Source organism: Brassica napus, chromosome C3, assembly GCF_020379485.1.
Source record: "Brassica napus cultivar Da-Ae chromosome C3, Da-Ae, whole genome shotgun sequence".
Classification (NCBI taxonomy): Eukaryota; Viridiplantae; Streptophyta; class Magnoliopsida; order Brassicales; family Brassicaceae; genus Brassica; species Brassica napus.
The window spans coordinates 8,446,728-8,464,084 of NC_063446.1; the positions used below are offsets into that span (position 1 = coordinate 8,446,728).

At 34.6% G+C, this 17,357-nt stretch overlaps 2 protein-coding genes and 1 long non-coding RNA gene across 6 annotated transcripts; 2 read left to right on the forward strand and 1 right to left on the reverse strand.

Annotated features, from left to right (window-relative positions):
- Nucleotides 1-1,729: 1,729 nt before the first annotated feature.
- Nucleotides 1,730-6,787, forward strand: LOC106390846 (putative cell division cycle ATPase). The gene is made up of 13 exons (XM_013831383.3): nucleotides 1,730-2,155; nucleotides 3,009-3,219; nucleotides 3,308-3,343; nucleotides 3,428-3,524; nucleotides 3,612-3,654; nucleotides 3,727-3,812; nucleotides 3,893-3,957; nucleotides 4,034-4,527; nucleotides 4,933-5,706; nucleotides 5,801-5,936; nucleotides 6,024-6,092; nucleotides 6,175-6,312; nucleotides 6,427-6,787. Exons 1-13 carry the CDS (start codon nucleotides 1,941-1,943, stop codon nucleotides 6,538-6,540), a joined length of 2,478 nt encoding a protein of 825 aa, XP_013686837.1. The 5' UTR covers nucleotides 1,730-1,940; the 3' UTR covers nucleotides 6,541-6,787.
- Nucleotides 6,788-8,151: 1,364 nt separating this feature from the next.
- On the reverse strand, nucleotides 8,152-10,156 carry LOC106390847. 4 transcript variants are annotated; one of them, XR_007321209.1, is made up of 5 exons: nucleotides 9,671-10,156; nucleotides 9,320-9,476; nucleotides 8,993-9,255; nucleotides 8,536-8,879; nucleotides 8,152-8,457 (listed from the first exon to the last, which is right to left on the reverse strand). It is a non-coding gene; the product is annotated as an uncharacterized LOC106390847 (long non-coding RNA). The 4 variants fall into 4 exon arrangements; XR_001278378.3 differs by having other exon boundaries at nucleotides 8,993-9,252; nucleotides 9,671-10,155; XR_001278377.3 differs by having other exon boundaries at nucleotides 9,320-10,155.
- A 4,353-nt stretch (nucleotides 10,157-14,509) lies between these two features.
- On the forward strand, nucleotides 14,510-15,812 carry LOC106394472 (membrane-associated kinase regulator 5-like). Its single transcript, XM_013835042.3, has 2 exons — nucleotides 14,510-15,423; nucleotides 15,518-15,812. The coding sequence occupies exons 1-2, from the start codon at nucleotides 14,583-14,585 to the stop codon at nucleotides 15,616-15,618; spliced, it is 942 nt and encodes a 313-aa protein (XP_013690496.1). The 5' UTR covers nucleotides 14,510-14,582; the 3' UTR covers nucleotides 15,619-15,812.
- Nucleotides 15,813-17,357: the final 1,545 nt, after the last annotated feature.

Sequence of the window (17,357 nt, forward strand, 5' to 3'; positions counted from 1 at the left end):
GTAGATTGATTACTAAATTTAGTACTTAGGTTTAGGACATCTGATAGTATGTTAAGTTTTTTTGCTTTCAACTTAAAATTAATTGACATTAAATAGAGTTTTCCAAATCTTTTATTATTCATATCCTATTGAAATTTCGATGTGAATCTATATTCACACACTCTTTTAAAAATTAGAGCTTATGGTCTATTAGTCTCTGTGTAATCCCAATAAATTTAAAATATTATCTAACTAATTTTGGATAAATGGAACTCTCCTTGATGATGTGTCTGTTTAAAGAAGGATTGTTGGAAGATTACTCTATCTCACTCATAACACTATCAAATATTGCATATGATGTCCATAAATTCAGTCAATATATGGCGAATCCAAGGTACTCGCATTTACAAACTGCTAACATGGTTCTCAAATCCTTAAAAATACATTGAGTCAAGGACTATTTGTTTTCTCCACATCGAAAAACAACCTCACAACGTTCTTTGATGCTGATTAGTTTGCTTATCCGGTACAGAAAGATATGTTATTTGATATTGTATGTTCTTCTATGAGTCTCTTGTTTTTTGGAGATCAAATAAACAACCAACAGTCTTATGAATCAGTTCTGAAGCTGAATACAAATATATGGTTGACGCTACTTGCAAGTTAATATGGATTAATTCACAGCCTTTTCAGTTATTTACATTATGCACCACCAGGACCAGCCACATTGTATTGTGACAATCGATATGCTCTGCATATTGCTTCTAGTCAGGGGAGGAGGCACTAAGAGACTTGTAGGTCAAGTGACCCCCCGCCCTCCTAAAATTAGGGGGGCAAATTAGTGTATTTAAAAAAAAAATACTATAATATTTAGTTACAGTCTGGCATTTGACACCATTAATATTAAATTTATATATTATGATCCTAGTCAAAAATATTTTTAGCTCTGATGCTGCTTCTAGTCATGTCTATCATGAGAGAATGAAATATATAGAAAATGACCGCCATCTAGTTGAGGAAGGGCGGTAAAGTGGTTGTCTCAAGACTACGTGTACAATAGGCAAATTCAACTAGCTAATGTGTTCATCAAATTATTCAACCTTAAATATTCAAGACTACGTGTACATGTCTTTTTCTTGAACTCTATTTTTTTGAATTTTTCTTAGTTTATGTTGTAACTGAAACTACTCAGTTATGGACATATGTACAATGTGGCCGTTTCTGTGGTGAAAGTCACGCATGTGAGGAGTTACTATAACAAGATGAACTTTCGTAAATAAAAGTCAGTTAACTTATATGTACACGTATATGAACCAGTCCCAACTGTAAATTAAATTTTGACTAACAAAGGAGAAAGAATTTTATTTACGAGAACTCATTTGGTAATAGTAACTCCGCCCATGCGTGACATTCACCACGGAAACGGCCACATTATACATATGATAACTGAGTAGTTTCAGTTGCAATATAAAGTTTTAAACTAAGAAAACTTAAAAAAATAGAGTTCAAGAAAAAGACATGAAAAACAAGAAAACCCGGTTACCGGTCAAAAAATATTTCTTACTTTATTTTATTACATTTTATTTCCACTGACAGAAAACTTAACTAATTTCTTTGGACAAAAAAAAACTAATTAAAGGTAAATTTTCTGATTTTTTGGATTTAATATTATTTATTTATCAGAAAGTTTCCATCTGAGTTTGCTTTTTCCCGGGAAAGGGTTAACGTCCATAAGACTAACCCAAACGTCGCTATAAATAGAGACCCATCTTCTTCTTCTCCTCCATCGTCCAACCACCAAAAATCTTTTTTTACCCCAAACCCAAAAAATAAACTCTTCCATTTTCAGACAAAACCCAAAAAAGATAAACTCTTTATTGTCTTACCTTGGAATGCACGTTGAGCTCCTTTTAGATCGTGTGATTTAGCAACGAGGGTTTTGCTCTGATCGGTGAGAAAAAATGGAGCAGAAGAGCGTGTTGCTGTCAGCTTTAGGAGTTGGTGTTGGTTTAGGGATTGGGTTGGCATCGGGTCAGAGTTTGGGTACATGGGCAAACGGGTCGGGTTCTGTAGAAGATGATCTCACAGGAGAACAGATTGAGCAAGAGCTGGTGAGACAAATTATTGATGGAAGAGAGAGTACTGTCACCTTCGATGAGTTTCCGTATTTCTTAAGGTATCTTCAAATCTAGCTCTCTTTTTATTGTTCTTTGTGCACTTAAAATATGATTATGATTAAAAAGAATCTTGAGTTCAATCAAAGATTCAATGCTTTTCTATGGACTTTCAGATCTATGGAGTTGAGATAAAGAGTGTGTTTGAAATATGCCAACTTGGCAAGTTGATTGTAATTTACATCTTCTTTGGAAAAAGATTCATTATATTTATACTGAAAAGGATTTAATATTGGTTATTAAAAAAGAAAATGATTGAATCTTTGGAAAAATGATGATCTTTTTTTCAGTAAGAACATATTGGTTTGATTTAGCATATTTTTATTGGTGGTGAAAGGATCTTTGAATCTCTGGGTATCTAGGTTCAAAGAATGATAGAGATGTGAAATTCTGGGAATTAAAAAGTTTGCTTTTTCATTTTTCCAAGAAAAATATTTAGAAAGGGAAAAAAAATGATGGAAAGTGGGGTAGGTTAGTTGCACAACAAGCATGTGGATGATTTGGCAAAGGAAGACAGAGAGAGACAGCAAAGAAAAACAGAAAGATTCTTACATGTGATTCTACTAATTTAGTTTATCAATTTCCATTAATTCTTTTATATTTTCTGCTAACATTGTTTTTTGGATTCACTTCTCCATAATCAAACAAGTTTTTGTATGCTTTCCAAGAAATGTAATAAGATTTTTAATATCAAGAATCAGTTCACTTAGTGAATTATCTCTCTTATGATAAGATTTGAAGATATATTCTAATCTGTAAAACCTGAACTTTTGCATTTGGCTATATTTATGTTCTGGGTAATAAGACGAAGACAGTTTATAACTAATTCAAGATATGTTTATTTTTGTATGGCAGTGAGAGGACTAGAGTGTTACTGACAAGTTCAGCTTACGTTCATCTAAAAGAGTCTGATATATCGAAGCATACTCGGAATCTTGCACCTGCAAGTAAAGCCATTCTACTCTCTGGTCCTGCGGAGTTCTATCAGCAAATGCTTGCAAAAGCTTTGTCTCATTACTGTGAATCCAAGCTATTGCTGTTAGATATAACTGATTTCTCTATTAAGGTAAATCAACCAACCAATCGAACGCAAATAGTTTTCTAATTTCTCACAAGTCCTAAGCTTTCTCTATTATATATTTTTGTGGAAACAGATGCAAAGCAAATATGGATGCACCAAGAAGGAACCTGTAAGTTATAGTCCTATATATGCTTTATTATGCTGATTGTTTCAGAGCAATGACTCTGTTTTTCCTCTGTTTCTTGGTTTATAGTTTCACAAGAGGTCTATATCTGAGTTAACATTAGACAAAGTGTCTAGTTTAATGGGTTCCTTCTCGATGCTCTCTCAACGCGAAGTTGATCCAAGAGGTAAAACACACAACAAAAGCTCTCTACTCTGTCTTTTATTACTTCAAACATGACCTAAAGAGAGTTAAAATTCTTGTAAAATATTAGGGACATTGCGTCGACACACCAGTGGAAATGATCTTAAATCAAGGTTTGTCTCTGTTTCCTTACAATGAACATATTTTTTTTGTCTTCGTGAGCTCACTAGTTCCTTTAACTGCAGGAGTATAGAGACTTCAAACCGTCCTCCAAAGCACAAGAGAAATGCTTCTGCTGCTCCTGATATCAGTAGCATATCCTCTGTTTCAGGTTTGGAAACTGTTTATCACTACATCTTCAAGTTCTTACATCTATTTGCTTCATATATGAATTTTTTTATGGCATTATAGGTTGTAACAAACGCAACACAAATCTATGTTTCGACGAGAAACTTTTCCTGCAATCACTTTACAAGGTAAACACACAAACTCTTCACAAGTATTCTAAACATTTTCGACGATTTTTCCATATTTGTTGTCTTTCTCTGGCAGGTTTTGGTCTCTGTATCAGCAACAACTCCGCTAATAGTATACCTCAGGGACGTTGAGAAGCTTCTTGAGTCAGAAAGATTCTACAAGCTGTTCCAAAGACTCTTGAACAAGCTCTCTGGTCCAGTCTTGATTCTTGGGTCAAGAGTATTAGAACCAGAAGATGATTACCAAGAAGTAAGCGAAAGGACATCCTCTCTTTTCCCTTACAACATTGAGATCAAACCACCGGAGGATGAGTCTCAGCTCATGAGCTGGAAAAGTCGTTTAGAAGATGACATGAAGATGATTCAGTTTCAAGACAACAAGAACCACATCGCGGAGGTTCTTGCTGCTAATGACATTGAATGCGATGACTTAGCTTCCATATGCCATGCGGATACAATGTGTTTGAGTAACCATATTGATGAAGTTGTGGTTTCTGCGATCACTTATCATTTGATACACACCAAAGAGCCTGAATACAGAAACGGAAAGCTTGTTATATCTTCCAAAAGGTAAGTACTAAACTACTAATGCATCAGGGCCGGATCTGGACTAAGCCAAACATTAGTCTTGGTCCTTCAAAATTTTGAAAGTTTTTTACATATGCATAGACACCTAAATTATGAAAAAAAATATTATGAATTTTTTATTGAAAAATGTTTATAGCTCTCAAATTCTCGGACCGCATTTACAGTTTTTGCCAGCTTACTAAACTAATTCATATGATGTTGAAACATTGGTTTAGGCCCCTAAATTTTTGAAAGTTTTTTACACATGCACAACCCCCTAAATTATGGAAAAAAAATTATTATAATTTTTTAAAAAATGTTTATAATTCCCAAATTCTCAGAACGGCCCTATAATGCATTCACAGTTTTTGCCAACTTATTAAATTGATTCATATGATGTTGCAACAGTTTGTCTCATGGACTAAGTATATTCCAAGAAGGTGGAAGCAGATCATTTGAGCTAGACACAAACACTGACTCTAAGCGTAAAGGAGGAGAAGTGTGTTCAAAGAGTGAGTCCAAACCTGAATCATCTGGTCCTGAACACAAAAACGAGTTGGAGAAATCACTTCCTTCAAACAAGAATGATAATCCATCACCTCCCAAAGCGCCTGAGGTTGTTCCTGACAATGAGTTCGAGAAGCGGATAAGACCAGAGGTTATACCAGCAAATGAGATTGGCGTGACATTTGCAGATATTGGTTCGTTAGACGAAACAAAAGATTCACTTCAAGAGCTTGTAATGCTTCCACTTAGAAGACCTGATCTCTTCAAAGGCGGTCTTCTCAAGCCATGCAGAGGGATCCTTCTGTTTGGTCCTCCTGGTACTGGCAAAACTATGCTTGCAAAGGCCATTGCAAATGAAGCTGGAGCTAGTTTCATCAATGTCTCAATGTCTACAATCACTTCTAAATGGTTTGGAGAAGATGAGAAGAACGTTAGAGCTTTGTTTACTTTAGCAGCTAAAGTATCACCAACGATTATATTTGTGGATGAAGTTGATAGTATGTTGGGGCAAAGGACAAGAGTTGGAGAGCATGAAGCTATGAGGAAGATCAAGAATGAGTTTATGACGCATTGGGATGGGCTTATGACCAAACCTGGTGAAAGGATTCTGGTTCTTGCAGCTACGAACAGACCCTTTGATCTTGATGAAGCTATCATTAGGAGGTTTGAGAGGAGGTAGTACTATAAGTAAAATGCAAAATCTCTATAATCATTCTTGATGAATATACTATTGTGACTGATTTTTTGTTTTATGTTTTGGGAATAACAGAATAATGGTGGGACTTCCTTCTATTGAGAGCAGAGAGAAGATTTTGAGAACTTTATTGTCTAAGGAGAAGACAGATGAACTTGATTTTCATGAGCTTGGACAGATGACAGAAGGTTACAGTGGAAGTGATCTAAAGGTTTTTTTTGAGACATCTCTAACCAAAAAAACTCAAAAGTCTTGTGTCAAATGGAAACTGACTGTTTGTTAAACATTTGTGCAACAGAACTTATGCATCACAGCTGCATACAGACCGGTTAGAGAGCTAATTCAACAAGAGAGATTGAAAGATCAGGTAAAAGGAGTGGAAGACCCTCTCTTGTGCTCTTTATTTATCGATTTCTTTACTGATTTTGACCATTCCTTGATGGTTTTAGGAGAGGAAAAAGAGGGAAGAAGCAGGAAAAGGCACGGAAGAAACAAAAGAAGAAGAAGAAGAAGAAGAAGCTTCAGAGGAGAGAGAGATTGTTTTGAGACCTTTGAACATGGAAGACATGAGAAAAGCTAAAAACCAGGTCAAACATCTTATCTCACTTTTAAGCAAAAAAAAAAAACATCTTATCTCACTTTGATAAGAAAAGGCAATAACATAAGCAAACCCTAACTAAGATATGTTGTGTGTTTTGCAGGTAGGGGCGAGTTTTGCATCAGAAGGATCTGGAATGAATGAGCTGAAACAATGGAATGATTTGTATGGAGAAGGAGGCTCAAGGAAAAGGGAACAGCTCACTTATTTCCTCTGAAAACTACTAAACCCTAAAATTGTGGTTGTATGTTGCTTGGTGCACAAGGTATCAAACTGATCCGTTTGGTCTTTGGCAAATCAAAAAAACAGAGAATCTTTTTTTACTTGTTAGGCTATTCCATATTCAGATCAAATTTTTAAGCCCATCTTCTTCTCTTTCTTCTTTTGGGTTCTTAAATTTTTCCTTAAAATTAAACTGTGATATTTTTCTTTATGTTCATAATTTATGTCATTGTGAAAGTGTAGTTTATGAATGTGGTAAACATATTTACATAAATATCTGCCTGCCTGGTCTTTTTTGCTTGTAGTTAATGTATGTAGCAAACTTACTCTGTCTTCTTAGTCTAGATTGATATTCTGAAAATTAAATTTCTAACTCCAAAATGTTAAACTGGAATTTAATTGAAGATTGCATATATCAAAGGTTTAAATGGTAGGATCACCCGCTTGCTTTCAGTGAACTGGGTTCCAAGTTATGTATTGAACAATACTAGGGTCTTCACCCTGCGCAAGCGCGGGGATAGAAGGAGTTCGATTTCTATGTAGTAAACAATTGTGCGGGCTATATATATTTTGTGTCTTATTGTTTTATGGTCCCATTTCATATTTATTTGCATATTTGGTTTCATACCACAATTATCTCTTGAATTGTCATTTCCATTCATCTCTCAAATCATCACACTTTTTATTTTCTCCTGCGAACTATTTGGTTTTCTCCAAATGGAATTACTTGGAATGTGCAATAGGGTTACGATGACCAAATGTCATGAACATATAACTATGATCAAATGTCATGAACATATAACTATGATCAAATGTCATGAACACTTAACACTTCAGTATAATTTATTGCTCTTTTTGTTCAAACTATCGTCCATATTTCTTGCTTATACTTCGGCCTCCGTTCTGATTTGATTTTACCCGCAAGATTATATAATCACATGCATGTGTTAATTTGTATTTTGTATGTTTCCCAGTATTTGTGATTCCTTTCCATTTGCAATGACACATATATCTATCGGTCAATTTTGCATAACTTTGTGTTTTTCTAGTCTTGTCTATCCAGATATTTTCTTCGGAATAAATCGTAGGTACCTGCGTGAGGTAACACCTTTGACATGGGTGTGGATACTAATTTTTTTGTTTTTTTAACTTTCTTGCTGAGACTACTAATGTCCTTTTTTTCCTTTCGCCAACTGATTTCACTACCATACAATTTAAAATGCAATTTCAGTTTCTTGAATCACAGATTCTCACAAATTGAGTTCATATCTTTTCCAATTATATACAGTATCATAATCAGGTAATATAACATTATGATATTTTCTGTCCTTTTTTATGTCTACATTTCCTATGACTACATTTCATTCTTAGCATTACTACCTCTTGTTGATGAATAAATCATGTCATGGGCACTCAGTTCTGTTGATAGTTTAACTGCAAATTAATCTTGTTAAGATGCAACAAAAAGTCAGGAGGCCAATAAGGACTTGAGCTAGTGAAGCTCAATGAATATTATTTTCTTCTCTTTTTCACTGGATATGTAGTAGAACATGTCTAAATTTAGGTAAAATTTAATTCACTTGTCTGCTCATTAGCCGATGCATAATGATTTTCAAAAGCCTTTGAACTGCTAAGCCAGATTATAGACATGTGTTTCTCAATGCCTCACAATTCACATATACAAACTAATTTAACAAATGTTTATAAACTGAAGCTTAACAGGACTGGAGTTGACCAAAACAATATTGTTTTCGGTCAATCTTGTGACTAACAAAACTTGTTGACGTGAGTATTACCTGCTCGTTAGAGTTGAAGATTAGCGTGTTTATATCTCCAATTTACACAAGCTCTTTCTTTTTGATCTCTTCCATGGTATCAACACATGGGAACCTCTGATGCTGCATCTCCCAAGCTGCAGGTTACACATAAGATGCCAATGATTAACAAACATTTAAATATGATTTCAAGCCAAGATAGAATGAGTCGTAACCTGCTTGTGAACTCTTTGATGGCAGGAATGTTGGTGTCATAGTAAAATTTGGTAGATGGTGTGGAGGTCAGATAGAGGTTACCTGTACAAGCAAGAGTGTTGCCTGACAAAATATATGTATGGAAAACAATGAATTGGGAAGTCGCATGTGGGAGAGCTTCAAATTTTGAGTGGCTGACGGCTGATGGGGCAACAGTAGCATCGGAGGATGATATGTCCGAAGAAGGGCTCTAGGTTTCGAGTGAAGATAAACTCAAAGAGCGTGTTTGTGAAGCTTGATTCCAGTCTTAGCCCCCTCTTATTTGTAGGGTTAGAGGTGTTCCTCGGTTTTCATACGCATCAGGCTATTTTAGAGCAAGGGAGACAGAGAGTTCGTGGGATTTATTGACTTAAATCTGAACTGAAAATTCATTGCAACATTCAACGGCGAGTGAGAAAGAGAAGAAAAGTTGCTTACCATGCGCCCCTCTTTCTCTCCCAAATTTTCGAGATCGCATCAGGTGGAGCCATTCCGGACAGTCAGGCCGGCTCCCACCCACCCCTCCTTCAGCGTCTGAGCTTACTGACAGAGTAGTTGGCGTCCGGTGACATTTCAGTGGTGCTTCTCTTCTCCCTCTTCCGATACCGTTTTTGGATCCATGGAGCAGTGGATCCATAGGAGAGCCTCGGGGGTCTTGGTGGGATCTACCTTAACACCAGCACTGGTGCAAGTTCTCACTGCTTCTCAGAGTAAAAATCGTCACATAGTGAACACATAAAACAAACCTCATATTTGCATGCCTACCTTTATACCAACGATAGCAAGCAAAGTCAACTCATCTTCTAGTAAAGACCATTTATCCAAGTCCTCCTGTTCCTTGGGAACTTTGTTCAGCTCTTGTGTTCTGCATGCAATAGCCACACACCGCAGGCTATTTTTCGCCATGGCATCAATAGCAAGTCTGAAAAACTCGTGTCAAATAATTTCCAAACCAGAAATGTTATTGATATTTGATATGAGAGCAAAGTACAGGCGAATCTTATAGTCCTCCTAATTTACTCTCTAGCACCAATAATAAGAACTTGGAGAGATTGGTAGTTACAAATGTTGTGTCACATCACCTTCTGGCTATCAGAATAAACAAACATTTGATACCTTATACGCGCAAGACAGAATAGCCTTCTCTGTAGGAGATCCAGAAATCTCCACCTCTCCACCATCCTACAGTAATAACGACATGAGCACTAACCAAGTGATGGCTCGTCGGTCGAAGGGGCTGCCTCTGCTAGAGGACGGTGGAGCCCCGGCGAATACCGCAAGTCAGTCACTGGGATTTCTATCGGCAGTGCTTCCGAGACGGCGGTTCTTTGAAGGTACACCGGCGACAGTTCCATCGGCTGGCATGGACACGCCACCGTAGTGATGACCCGGATAACTGAATCTCCTTCGTGTTCTTCCCCCATGTTCCTAATCTTTTTGTTTGAGATATGTGGTTTGTTGTGTTTCTTATATTTCCATGTAACCTAGCAATCTCTGTTTCATAGGTGTACAGTTTCTTGAGAAAGAGAAGAAGCCGAAGAGATAATGAAGATAGAAAGTCGAGAGATAGAAGATTTTTCTAACCCAGTAAATAATCTATACGAAAACGCGTTAGTAAAATAAATATATATTGTTTAAGTAGGACCCATTAAAAAAGAGACAAAGAGAGTTTGCTGACGGGCCCAACCAATAACATGTGAAAGCCCAAATCAAAACAAAACAAAACAAACCACACCGAAAGCTCACCCGAGAAACAATAAAACACGGGAGACCCACTGTCGACGTGTCGCCTCAGGGGGAGAGAAACTCTCCTATTATATACTAATAGATTTGGTAACTAGAGGAGAATATGATCCTGGGACGAGGGGACATTAACTACCCCAATCCCTGATTAGCACTCTTCCAAATAGTTTTAGAGTAGGTGCAATAAAAATTACAGATGATACTAGGACTCGTTTGTTGAGCAACATAACAAGCAAATAGGCTCCACATCCAGCCCCCAAGCCAACAACTATCAAGAGATGGATTTCTGTTCAGCAAAAATAGTTACTCCGAAATTGAGGATGAATGTTTGTAGTTTTTTAAACAGTTTCTGGTTTTTGATTTTCCAAAAACCATTTTTGACCCAATCAAAATTTTTGAGAATTAGATTTTCTAAAATTTAGAAAAACTAGTTTTTAGAATAACTACATATTTCTAAGCAAAAGCCAAAATCTAAGTTTTTCTAGTTTTATGGTTTAACAATGATTTTTTGAAAATATAAATACTGTTATTTAATAAATATTAATATAAGAAACAATATTCAAAAGATGAGTAATAAAGTAAATATATATTTTACTTGGTTGCTTACCGTACGAAAGTACTAAGTAATATTCACAATCACATACACATAAATATACTATTATATGTATATATATACATAGTTTTGGAATTTTAGTTTTAACAATATAGGTCCAGCCTATTTTACGAAATACTTTTGTAGTGAAGTCTATCACCAAATAACATTGTTTTAGAATTTTTGGATTTGTAGCTAATTTATTTTTCTTTGATACAAACATTTCAAAATAATTAATATTAAAAATTTAAACCTATCAATAAAATAATTTTAGTTCTTAAAGTAAACTATTACAAAATATTATGTATATATGGATGTTAATATTTATAAAAAATATATATAATAAGTTTATGTGTGTTTTGGTAATAATATTATGTGTGTTTTGGTAATAATATTCTATATTTCATTATTTCCAGAATAAATATTTTACCATTACTAAAGTTTTCATTTTATTATTTTAAAAGAAAAAATAAAAAACTAGAACTAAAATCTAAAATGACCAATCATGTTTTTTTTTAAACTAAAATCTACTGCAAAATTAAAAACCAAAAACCAAAATCTAAAATCGAAAATTCGAAAACGAAAAACGAAAAATGAAAATCTAAAATCTAGAAACCAAACAAACAATCATTACTAGAGCGATTCAGAATATATATAACTATACTTTATGCCAAATTAATGGACCAAGTAACATAAGGTTTGAAATACGTATTGCATCCAAAACTCCTTAGAACAGAAATTCATGAACACTTTGTGGTTAATTGACCCAGTGGGAATATCACTAGCATCACTACGGTTCACTAGCATGCCAAAGTTGAACCGTAGTGATGAAAGAGAGAAGACGTAGCCTATGTGTGAGGGATAATGAGGAACTTGAGTAAGCAAAAAGGGTAAATAAATGCAAGTCTACGCAATGTTCATTATGTACTATTATATATAGCCTAATGATATTTAGTCGTGGAAACCATTATTATTGTGTTTCAATTTTATGACGCAGAGTATTTTTTAAGGTAATAGCCAACGTTATATTATTTGTTCAAATTTTCTTTATTGATTTATCTACTTTTTAGCCCAATTCGTTCAATACCTAATAAAGATAGATGTAATGATGCATATTGCATACACAAATTCCATGACAAATGCGTGGATTTAGTTATTCACGTGTAGGCATATCTTTTGTGTTATATTCTATGTCATTTTTAGGTAACACTTTAGTCGGTATAGCTCAACGCTTTCCATAGAATCCTTATTCTATTTTTATCACTAACTATTATATAGTTTAAGAGTTAACAACAGCAAAATATAAACCAAGTTCTAAAGACAATTATGTTTAGTTATAGACAAAAAAAAAAAAAAAAGCAATCTGATGGAACTAGTCAAGTATGGAACGAAGGGAACTGGATTATTTTGCTTTGTTGGTTCATAATCATACGTTGCTGCAGTGAAAACAAGAATACTAGAACAAGAATGGGATCTTAAAATTGAACCCAAAAACATTTAAAAACAAAGCTGAAAAGTATAAAACATTGTTAGGCTAATCAATAACTTATTAAAAATAATATTTTGATTCTCATTTGTATTAAAGTTAAAAGAAAATGTGTTGAACAAAAAAAGTTACAAAGCAAACCGTTCTTTAGACCCCTTTTTTTTTGTGCACACCGTTCTTTAGACTTTAAAGTGAAAGAAGGTCGAAATTTTTGAAATTCACAAAAGAAACAGCTTTTGAAGTCAAAGCTTTTGAGGTTAAAACCTTTGGTCTAAATGTATAAACACATACACAATAAACAACTTATTCTTTCATAGTAGAGACAAAAGGAAAATTGAACTATGTAATGGACCAAATATACTTTTGTCATGGAAAGAACACGAACTTATCTTTTAACAAAAAGGTAAGAACGTCAGGGAGCCGAACTCTTCTTAATTTTCTAAGTAAATATGTATTTGTCATTCTTATTAATTAACTTCCATGTAACCATGTTCTTCGTTTATCTTCTTCTTTTTTAAAAAAAAAAACTTTCTATTTACTTGCAAGTAACCATTACAGCTATGACAAAGTCATGCAGTTTTTAAAAGTAGAGATAAGCGAGAGCTAATTAGCTGATGTTTAGAAGTAATACAAGTTCCTAATAGAGAAGAAGGGATAGAGTAAGGACCGAGAGTTCTCAAACTCAAGTACTTGGAGAGTTCATAACGTCAAAGACGAAATTATCCACGTCCACCTCTTTACCTCCACCGCGATTACCCCGTCCACGAGCTAGAGGATGCGATCTTTTTGCTACCTTAGGATATGAGTTCGTGGGTGCCCTCAAACAATTATAGCCAAAACATGTATTATGTTTTCGTTGTTATAGTTAACTATGTTTCAATGTTTTCACATTAATCCAAAATTTGATCAAACTATTGACAATTCTGACATGGTATTAGTATTTAGTACTAACGTATAATTGCATTTAAAATAATAATACTGACAAAAAATTATTGAGTTATTAAGAAAATTGCTTTCCAATTATGTAGCTTTTGGATAATATCTTGTAAGATTCAAAAAAAAAAAAAAGATTGAGCTCACATGTAAGTATACTGTATACATATAATAAAAGTTTTTAAGAAATGAGAAATTAGTCAATGAAGAAAAAAAAAAGTCGCTGGATAGGGATGGTTATACTTTTATTTGCTTGAATCTTCTAAGATTACAGCTGGACTAGGATTTGGATATTGAAGACTTGGCGGTTGCTTAATTATGTTTTGTCTACAGCTTTGGACAAAGGTTTCAGATTCCTGAACATGTTCTTGAAATCTTTTGCGACCATGCCTCCCCTAAGCATTTCACAGGAATTTGCAAATTGTTTTGTAATTCCTTTGATCCTATCATGTTGTTATATGTTTTCATGTTTTAACCTTGGTGTGGCTGTGTTTCTTTGCTTCCATCGTTTGGAACAATTTCTCCTATATGGAATGTAGCCATCTTAGCAATAATGCAATCGTTTGGCCGGTGCACACAAAAAGGGGAGGGATTTAGATTAAATAACTGAAATTCTCCAAATCATCAATCCAATAAGCCATCATTAATTATCACTGGTATATTTTTTGTTATGTTTTTTTTGGCTGATATATTTCTGTCCATATTATTGTGGTTAACCAAGTTTTTCCATTATTTTAAGCTCTTCGTATTTGGTTCGTTTGCTCTTCTTTCCAAATATAACTCATTGTTTGAGATGTAAATATTGTTATTTGACAGCAAAAAAACAAACAAAATAAAGCACTTTAGCTTACAAAAGCTACTACTACCATATGTGTGTTGTGCTTATAATGATAAACAAATGAAGACAATAGATGGAACAAATGTTTTAGCATGTGCATGTAAAAATAAAAATAATAAAGCAAAAGTGAAAAAGAAAAAGAAAAAGAAAAATAAAAGAGAAAAACAATAGAAGTAAAGAAAAGGAACGGTAATAAAAAGTAGAGAAATTTCACTATTCAAAAAAACAAAATTCATCTTAAATGCCATTTTCATTTATCTTTTTTCTCCCTTTACAAATTCTTTTTTAATAAAAAGATTATTTTCGAAAAGCTCAGCTTCTCTTTCTTCTCCCTTTAAAACCTTAACGTGCCCATTCCGTTGACAAAAGCCAAGCTCTTACTATCTCTCTCTCTCTCTCTCTCTCTCTCTCTCTCTCTCTCTCTCTCTCTCTCTAAATGGAAGCTCTCACCTTTATGAAATTCTGGCTAACCAACACCACCGTCAATAAACCCCGCCGTGAAACCAGAATCTCAGAATCCGCCGTCAGATCCTCCGTCGCACTAGAAGATTCCGAAGTTGATCTCTGCGAGGGAGATGATTCCTTCTTCGAGCTCGAGATCTCTCTCTCCGATTTCTCCTTGCATAAAAACAAAACCCCTGAAGAGAGAGAAGTAAAACAGACAACGTTTTCTCTCTCTAAGAGCAAAGTCATCCCTTTCGTCGAACCCACTTCAAAACCCCAATCTCCGACAACTCCACTAAACACCGGTCGAAAGTTTCGTGCTTTCTCCTTCAAGAAGAAAGAAAACAACAGAAGCCTCAACGTAATGTTCAAAAACGAAGACGAAACAACAACAAGAAGCTTAAGAAAAACGACGACCACTGCGAAGTCACAGCTCAAACCCGACACGATGTTCTTCGAGGACTCTGTTTCCTCTGTTTCTTCATCAAAGAGATTCTTTGACCTCATAAAGCCTCTATACAACAAAACAACCAAGAAACAGAGCGTCAACACTGTATCCACATCTCCTGCGTCTTCACCGGCGACGGCGAGGGAGAAACAGAGGAATAATAAACCGTCCGGGATTCGAAGACAGCTTGGGAAGAGCCGGTCGGCGTCTGCGACTTTGTCTCCGGCGAAGAGAGTCGACGAGTCTTTACAGGTGCAACAAGATGGAATTCAAAGCGCCATTCTCCACTGCAAGAAATCGTTTCAAGGGTCAGAATCGTATATGCTATCGCGATCTTGCAGTGAATCTTACTCACAAGAGAAGCTCAGTACTTCGTCGTCTGAAGGTAAATTATCAATTCTAATATTTGGATTATTTTATTTAGTTTAAGATAAATATCCGAAAATGCTAATTAAAATTCTTATGTTTTTTTTTTGTAGATTCGTATTTGTTTTCAAGATTATCAAGCGAATCAATGTCGGAGAAATCATTCGATAGCCTGACTTCAATCAAGGAACAGAGGGAGAAGATTAGCGATTAGTTTTTTTGTATTAAGATATTTTAGTTCCTTTTGAAAAATTAGTTTAATCTTGTTGCAGGATCAGTAATGTTTCAGATTAGTGATGTGTCTCATTTTTTTGCTTTATGTAGTGACGGATCATTATGTGAATCCTGACACCTAGAAAATCGAAAAATTGAAAAATAGTAAATATTATATATATTTTTATTACATAACTCTGTCGTCTTCGTCTGTCACACATCTCACAATATGCCATAATTAATCTTCACAGTAAGGAGCTAAAAATATTTCTTGGTAGAATTTTTTCTTTTTTGAGAAAGGGCTTTTCTTGTAGAAAATTGTTGCTTTGAGCTTTTGATTATATGATATGAGAGTATTATTAGTTATAAAAAGGATCGTTTATAGAGTGGATACTGAAAGTACAGTGCATTGAAAATTGAACGTTAGCATGTTAATATATGATTATGTATTTTGGCTTAATTGCCACAATAATATATGAATTCAGAGTAATACTGAATTTGCATGTCCCTGGTAAATATTACTTTCTAAATTGTAAGCAAAAAAATTCTTGGTTACTATATTAAAATAAAAATTACTAAAATTAAAAGATTAAATTACAAAGAAATATTTAAATTAATGTTAACTTTCCTCACTTGTCCATTTGGAAGTGACTTGACAGTCACTGGTCCACCGCCCACTTTCCAAGAAATATATATGAAATCTGACCGCACTGCTAATATTCATCATCTTTGACCTCTATATGGAGTAGTACAGTTTTGTCTGTATATCTATCAGGTTGCTCTCTTCAATCTGTCACCATTCACACAATCCATTAATCTGTACGGTAAAGTCGAAGTTCGAATTTATTTCGTAACCTAAATATTAAATTTCGAATAAAACACCAGCTCTTAATTCATTCATATTTTTACTCACGTTATGAATCATGAATTGGATAATCCATAACCTAGACGATACCAGTTCAAGACTAGAGTCCACTGGGAGTTTACATCCAGCCACATGGAAGATCCATTCAACCTTAGTCTTTATGAGTTTGACCATATCATTATGTAGAGTATCTTTGTAATCAATTCTCTCTTTGACTCCACCTTGTATGAACCACTATACCACTATATATAGTGGTGTAAACAATAAAAAATAGACAACACATTCTTACAAATCTTAACACGTTATCAACACGAGACTCTGTCCACCTGAGCAATCTCATCCGCCGGCGATCATCTCTTTTCCGGCCATCTCTTCCGGTCCTCAGCCTTGCTCCGCCGACCAAGTCTATCCCTCTCACGGTTTTCCGGCCAGCTCCTCCACCTCTCTCTCAACCAGCTCATCCGCGGATCAGCTCTCTCTCACGGTGGTCCATTCAGATCAATTTGGTGTTTTGTAAAAGGTAAACTAATCTATCCATAAAATCTAAGAGCACCACATATCTGAATCATGATTATTAGATCTATTTGAATCATAAAACTTATAAAAATCTATAAATCTAAAATTATCACAAATATTAATCTTGAATCTAAGATCTATATGAATCTTGATTCTAAAATTATTTGAATCTCTAAAGATCTAAGAATCTCTAAAAACTTATAAAACTTATTAATAATCTAAGATCTATATGAATCTTGTTTCTAAGAACTATTTGAAATTATAAAAGATATTAGAGAAAATCATAAACTCCTTTTAGCTAGCAAGCCTTAAAATCGGTTCCCATTTCTCCTATTTTGATCCGGCCTTAAATCCGGATT

Bases quoted from the DNA above. Each gene is read 5' to 3' on its own strand.
- LOC106390846 (XM_013831383.3), top strand. From the start codon at position 1,941: ATGGAGCAGAAGAGCGTGTTGCTGTCAGCTTTAGGAGTTGGTGTTGGT. The intron at 3,220-3,307 runs GTAAATCAACCA...TTGTGGAAACAG, and splicing joins TAACTGATTTCTCTATTAAG to ATGCAAAGCAAATATGGATG. The intron at 5,707-5,800 runs GTAGTACTATAA...TGGGAATAACAG, and splicing joins ATTAGGAGGTTTGAGAGGAG to AATAATGGTGGGACTTCCTT.
- LOC106394472 (XM_013835042.3), top strand. From the start codon at position 14,583: ATGGAAGCTCTCACCTTTATGAAATTCTGGCTAACCAACACCACCGTC. The intron at 15,424-15,517 runs GTAAATTATCAA...TTTTTTTTGTAG, and splicing joins CAGTACTTCGTCGTCTGAAG to ATTCGTATTTGTTTTCAAGA.